The sequence below is a fragment of the Anastrepha obliqua genome, chromosome 2, assembly GCF_027943255.1.
Source record: "Anastrepha obliqua isolate idAnaObli1 chromosome 2, idAnaObli1_1.0, whole genome shotgun sequence".
NCBI classification, from domain to species: domain Eukaryota; kingdom Metazoa; phylum Arthropoda; class Insecta; order Diptera; family Tephritidae; genus Anastrepha; species Anastrepha obliqua.
This window is the reverse complement of record NC_072893.1, coordinates 73,983,750-73,989,888: the sequence shown is the minus strand read 5'-3', so window position 1 is coordinate 73,989,888 and position 6,139 is coordinate 73,983,750. Positions and strand designations below refer to the sequence as shown.

At 35.3% G+C, this 6,139-nt stretch overlaps 1 protein-coding gene across 1 annotated transcript; it reads left to right on the top strand.

The window, feature by feature from the left end:
- The first annotated feature begins 2,640 nt into the window (after positions 1–2,640).
- On the top strand, positions 2,641–4,053 carry LOC129237950 (uncharacterized). Its single transcript, XM_054872951.1, has 4 exons — positions 2,641–2,867; positions 3,105–3,154; positions 3,220–3,309; positions 3,386–4,053. Exons 1-4 carry the CDS (start codon positions 2,748–2,750, stop codon positions 3,894–3,896), a joined length of 771 nt encoding a protein of 256 aa, XP_054728926.1. The 5' UTR covers positions 2,641–2,747; the 3' UTR covers positions 3,897–4,053.
- Positions 4,054–6,139: the final 2,086 nt, after the last annotated feature.

Genomic DNA, 6,139 nt, shown 5'->3' with positions numbered 1-6,139 from the left:
ACTACCATATTCTCAGGGATAATAATCGGTTTGTTGAAAAATTATTCCATAGCCAAACGAGTAGTGACTTGTGAAATGACGGTTGGATTATTCATGCAATTTTTGATGTTTACAAGGACTAATGTGTTCGTCATCAAAAAATTTCATTTTGCATCACTTTTCTTGGGCCCATCAACTTCCTTGCAACTACAAGACGTATCCAACATCTTGCAAAAGAAAGCAAAGGTCTATCGACTTTTTGGTCGTTTTGAAGTGAAATGTGTGACAATTTGATCCATGCAATTCGCGTCCAAACCCGGGTGCCCAACCGAAGGTTTAAAAAAAAGTGTGCCACGGAGGGTTAATGCTAGATACGTTTGCTTTTCGGTAATTAATTGGCCCACCGTTAGTCTTAACAACCACTTGGAGCCGACATGGCATCGAGGCAACTAAATTTGCCAGCTTTGTTGTTGTCATATTTTTTTCTAATTATTTGTTCCAAACTTACCCATAAATATTCAACATTTCTAATATTTGAATTTGGGCTCTGCGCTGGTGTATTTAATTGCCTTGGTGCATAGTACAGCATCCAATCCTGAATAATGTGTGTCGTGTGTCGTAGATCGGTGTTTGATCGTTGAAAATAACCAACCCTCATTAATCTTGAAAATTGAGAAATTTACGCGTTTTTGAATTTGACACTCCAAAAATGGGGGTTTCTTCAGTTTTTTAATAAAATAAATACGAAATAATAATATGTTTCTAGTACGGCCGATATCCATTGTAAACAACATATTAAAATTTCAGACGATTCGGTTGAATAGTTTTTTGTTTTGATAACACCATTTGAGTTTAAAGTTTTGACCATTTAAATGCAACCATAAATGCGACCGTTGACTGTCGTGATGCAAAAACCAAGAGTTGTTGGCCCATAATTCTGGTCTTTTTATACGAATTGCTTCACGTAAATGACGCATAACGCTCAAATAATATTCCTTATTAACAGTTTGGCCAGGTGGAAGGAATTCATAGTGCACCACACCACGAAAATCGAAAAAAAACTGTCATCATGAACTTTATTTTTGAACGACTTTGACGTGCTCTTTTCGGTCTGGCCTCACCTTTAGCACGATATTCGCTTGATTGGTCGCTTGTGTCAGGGTCGTAAGCATAAATCCAAGTCTCATCTCCTGTAATGATGCATTTGAGCTTGTCCTGATAGTCTGAAAGCATTGTTTCACACACATCAACGCGACGACTTTCGAAAAACGCACTCTTGGTCGTTTGGTAAACACAAGCGTAAATATATTACTGATAATGACATTCACATGAAAGTTGGCCCAGATGTTATTAACAGTGCTGCCAACTCATGAAAAAAATCACTAGAGCGAAATTTTAACCCGCGAAGTTTGACAAATAAATTCACCTTACTTTTTGCCCACAGTAGTATACACTCTATAAATATTGTTTCTGGCATGAAGAAGAAACTTCGAGACACAGAGAAATTTTTAAGATGCTACCTGAGCAGTACCCACTACTTTTGGCACCTAAAGACGACCTGATACCCATAGTTTCATTTGGAAGGAAATTTGATGTCAAAGTAATGCAGAATGCATTCAAAGAGGTTTGAAGTATATTTTATTTATCGGTGGGTGTAAGAATGAAATAAGTTTTGGAACCGGATGGTACTTACGCGATAGCAATAAGTTTTATTCCACTATGGGAAGAATGGCAACTGTTTTTTGCCATCCTGAAAGTAGCCGAATGCATAGTTGAGAGAAAATGGAGCGAGAAGAAGATTGTCTTTAGTGACAGTCAAGAAAATTCTCACAGGTCTAGCTACCTATGTATATGTCTTCTTATTCTATCTTATCTTTTTTCTCTTCTGCTACTTATCTCCTGTGATCCTTGACTATCTACTTTTTCTTTTTTTCATATGTTTAATTACAATGGGCTTCTAAGCCTGAGTTTTTTATCGCTTCTTCTTGACTCGACTTTTCAAATTTCAAAAAAGAATTTCAAGGCTAAAGATAGCAATACAAAAATTATTTTGTTTAATATTTTCTTAATTGTTTTTACTTTAGTTATTAGTTAGTCTAGTTTGCGGACGCCGTAGCAGACCATGCGGAAGTGCGCAGGTTCGAATCTCCGTGCATGAAACATCAAAATTATAGGATTTTCTTTACTAATGCCGGTTGCTCTTCAACAGGCTTTGGCAAAGCTCCGGGTGTATTTCGGCTTACTCCATTTTGGTTTTCGATTTGTGAAACAACAGCAAGACGCACGCCACACGTAGGAGAAAGGTGTATGTAACTACAAAAAAGCATACTTCAAATACACAAGAAAATCCAAGAGTGTTGCTTACTACGGTCCAAATAGACAAATAGTTCGTACCAGCCTAACTCATATTACTATTCTTACTAAATAGCTGCTATCGCGCTGGCTTTGGGCGCCTAGTGCCGAAATAAATGCTTGCGAATGTTGTCTACTTCTCGCTTTCGTCTTAATCTGAATCCATGAGGGAGATTCGTTAAATTCTAAAAATTCCTCAGTAAGCCTAATGAGCACCCTATATCTGCAACCGTTGGTTTTGCGCGAATTATACAGTTGGCTTATCATTAACGCGCCGCCACTCAGTTGCATTATCTATTCACAGGCCTCAGTCAGTTTGGTTGGCGCATTCGGCGAGTATAAATAAAATTTGGAAATTCCCTGCATAATTATAATTTTGAAAAAAAACTTCGAATGATTAAATTGTTTCATTTAAAATGACTCAAGTGCCAATCGACAAGTTGCTGATGACGCTAAGTGTTTTACTAACATCACCCGAAAACTACATACAACTAAACTCTCAATATGTGAATGTAGCCAGATTTGGTGCTAATAATGTGCGTACCATACAGATATATAAATAAAAGGTGGCACACAAATAATCATCCAATTTTGTTTTTGAGTAATTTTTTACCAAATAAGAAAATAGTTTTGAGTGTTGGAAATCTTTATTTTGAACTTTGATTTGATTTTATACCACGGCTATCACAAGTGTTACATACGATTGATGGGTGATTAATTTTGTGCCACCTTATATGTTCACTGGTTAAATATTTTTATTGTTTTTGTTCTAGAATGCAGCGGGAGTCTGCAAGTTGCAAGAAATGAGGAACCTGAGCAGCGTGTACGTCTTGAGCAACAAAATATAACTAAACTTTTTTTAAATACTATACAATATTTTCATTGCAGCATAGACGCAGCGATGGGCAATCAATTGAAAATAGACGAAAGAGTCAATAACATTTTGGTAGATCTGCAAACAATTGTAAATCGGTTAAGGTATGAGTTTTAAATTTAATCTGTGAAAACCAATGTGTTTATAACAAATACACATTATCTAATTTAATCAAATCAGTAACACCGAGGTGATTGACTGTGAGAGATATCGAGCGAGTGAAATCATCATTAAGTTACCCAACTTGGAAACTGCTTTTACTATGTTGAACGTGTCTAGTATGTTTGGTGAAAATTGGCTATTGATCGCTCATCGACAAGCTAATGGCCAATTGTTTTTGAATACAAAAACAGAATTACTGGAAAACGGCATCGGTGAACTGCGATCTGAATATTTCATTGGTTTTGAAAAGTTGCGCGCCATAACCGAAAGTCATCTGTGCGAGTTGCTTTTCATTGAGTCCCGTAATTCATGTGATATCTGGTTGTTCGATTATTACAAAGCTGTTGCTTTTAGTGCTGATAATAAAGTGAAAATGCTTGGTGACTATAGAACTAATCGCTTAGAGGCAAATAAGAACTTAACGGCACATTTGCAAGCGGTTAATGAGAGATTGGCATTAAAATCGGATTCTCACGTTAGAATATTTTTGAGAATAAGAACATTAGATACAGAGCCTGATCTATTTTGAATCATAGGTCATCGTTAAGACATGTATTTGGTATATGTTTGGAGATTAGTAAGGATCTCAACTCTCCAAACTGAGTGTAACATTTCAGTTTTAGTTAAATTTCTTGTATATGTAGATTTTATGCAAAAAGCAAATAAATAAAAAAATGTTAACTAAATTACTTTAAGAAAATGTTGCTATAAAAGAGTTTTTATTGAGTAAGAATTTTACTTACACCTAAAAATTTATTTTTAACCTTCACCTTGGCACCATGATGGAAAGATTAATGAGATGGCGCCTATGGTGGTCCCGTTACTTTGCTCTCAGCGAATTTGACAACGAGTTACGTGATTTTAGCACCAGTATGGCCAGATTACCATTTTTGTAACTTGATTTAGTATTTTTTTTGTTATTTAGTCTCGGAGTTTTAGTTCTTTCTTGATGACATTTTTCTATATTAGTTCTAATTAAAAGTTATGTTTATAATTTTTTAAAATATAAATTTTTTGAAATGAGCACAATAACTCACTCAGTTTTATTTAGCTTTACTTTTTTTTAACATCTGGTAGCATTGCCCGCGATTGCAGTTGTTGTTGGTGTTCTTCTGCTTTCAGCAGTCAAAACTCTCTCTCGCTACTGCATTGTTGCCTAGCTTTCGATATAAAAACGCACTAAAATGCCCATTTAAAGAAAAGAAAATACCAAATTTTTATTGAATCACTTAAAGAACTTTGTATGCGTGAAAAATTGTCTTTAGAATGTGCGTTTTTTTAAATTAATGTGTTATGCTTATGTAAAATTTAAATTATGAGTTTTTTTTTGTTAAGCGAGACTCTTTTGTTAAGGGAACGACTTATTTGCTATATTTGAGGTTATGTAACTAGATAAGGTACTCTTTTTGTAAAAATGTCGTTATGGTTTCTTTAGTATTTTCTGGTATTTTGTGGCTTATTTTTACAATGAATACACCTCTCGATGCCCTATGTCCCACTAAGGATTGAGGACCGGAAGAAATGATTACGCCTCTATGGTTTTAATCCGCATTCAGTAAATTCAAAGGCCTTTTAAAATGTGTAAAAAGGTTTTCAATCTTACGAAGAGTTGAGAGAGGGACATTTAATATTCTTGCATAATCTTAAAAGGAGAAAAAAAAATTAAATTCACACTTTCAAAATATCAAGTAAGTAAAGACTTCGTCTGACGTAGCCCTATAATTTGGTGCCAGCCACTTCTCCTAGCCTTAACTCTTCACTTCTAAGCTCCTTCTTAATGCTGTGTTGGTTCGTGGCAAGCAACTATTTAGAATAATGCATATCAGGTTGTGTAGTTACACTTAAACGAAACACTTGCCCACCCGTTAAACTCAATAATGTAATCATTCCCCAAAATAATGTTACAAAATATTTTGGCCTGCACCTCGACAGCAAGCTTACATGGAAAACGCATATTTTCACCAAACGGAATTGGAATTTTTTCTTCTTAATTGGCGCGATAACCACTTACGCGATTTTGGCCGAGTTTAACAAAGCACGCCAGTCGTTTCTTTATCACGTTAACCGGCGCCAGTTGGGCACACCAAGTGAAACCAAGTCCTTCTCCACCTGATCTTTCGAACGCAAAGGAGGACTTCCTCTTCCTCTGCTACCACCAGCTGGTACCGCATCGAATACTTTCAGAACCGAAGCGTTTGTATCCATTCGGACTACATGAATTGGAATTGGTTACTTAATCGAAACTCTCTCGTATCTCTCAAAAGTAAGCTTTGACTCTACTCAGCCATCTTAAAACCAATATGGATCTATGACATATAACTCTGGGGCATAGGCAAAGATGCCAGTCGAAATCCTAATAATGAGAATAAACGCACCATATTATCTACTTCACGTGCCAAAGTACATTGTCATCTAACATTTCTCACAATAGCTGAAAAAATAAAAAAAAAATTTTCTCATCTCACAATAAAATATTTCAATCCACACAAGCCCCTTAATCACAGAAATAACTCTCAATCGCATCTCCTTGAACAGACTGAAGGGGAAGTCAACAATGGATATGGAAGGAACAATGGATAATAAGCAAACATTTTAGAAATAGTTGCACCAGTTTGTTTCAGTTTTAAGAACAAATATTGCTGAATGTTAGAAAACAGATTGGAATAAATAAATGGATTAAAAAAAAAAAAAAAAAAAAATGTAGTTGAAAATTATTACTAATGTGAAGGTTAAATAAAAAACAATAATTAATAATATTTAATTTACTACGAA

Bases quoted from the DNA above. Each gene is read 5' to 3' on its own strand.
- LOC129237950 (XM_054872951.1), top strand. From the start codon at position 2,748: ATGACTCAAGTGCCAATCGACAAGTTGCTGATGACGCTAAGTGTTTTA. The intron at 3,155-3,219 runs GTACGTCTTGAG...TTTTCATTGCAG, and splicing joins ATGAGGAACCTGAGCAGCGT to CATAGACGCAGCGATGGGCA. The intron at 3,310-3,385 runs GTATGAGTTTTA...TAATCAAATCAG, and splicing joins ACAATTGTAAATCGGTTAAG to TAACACCGAGGTGATTGACT.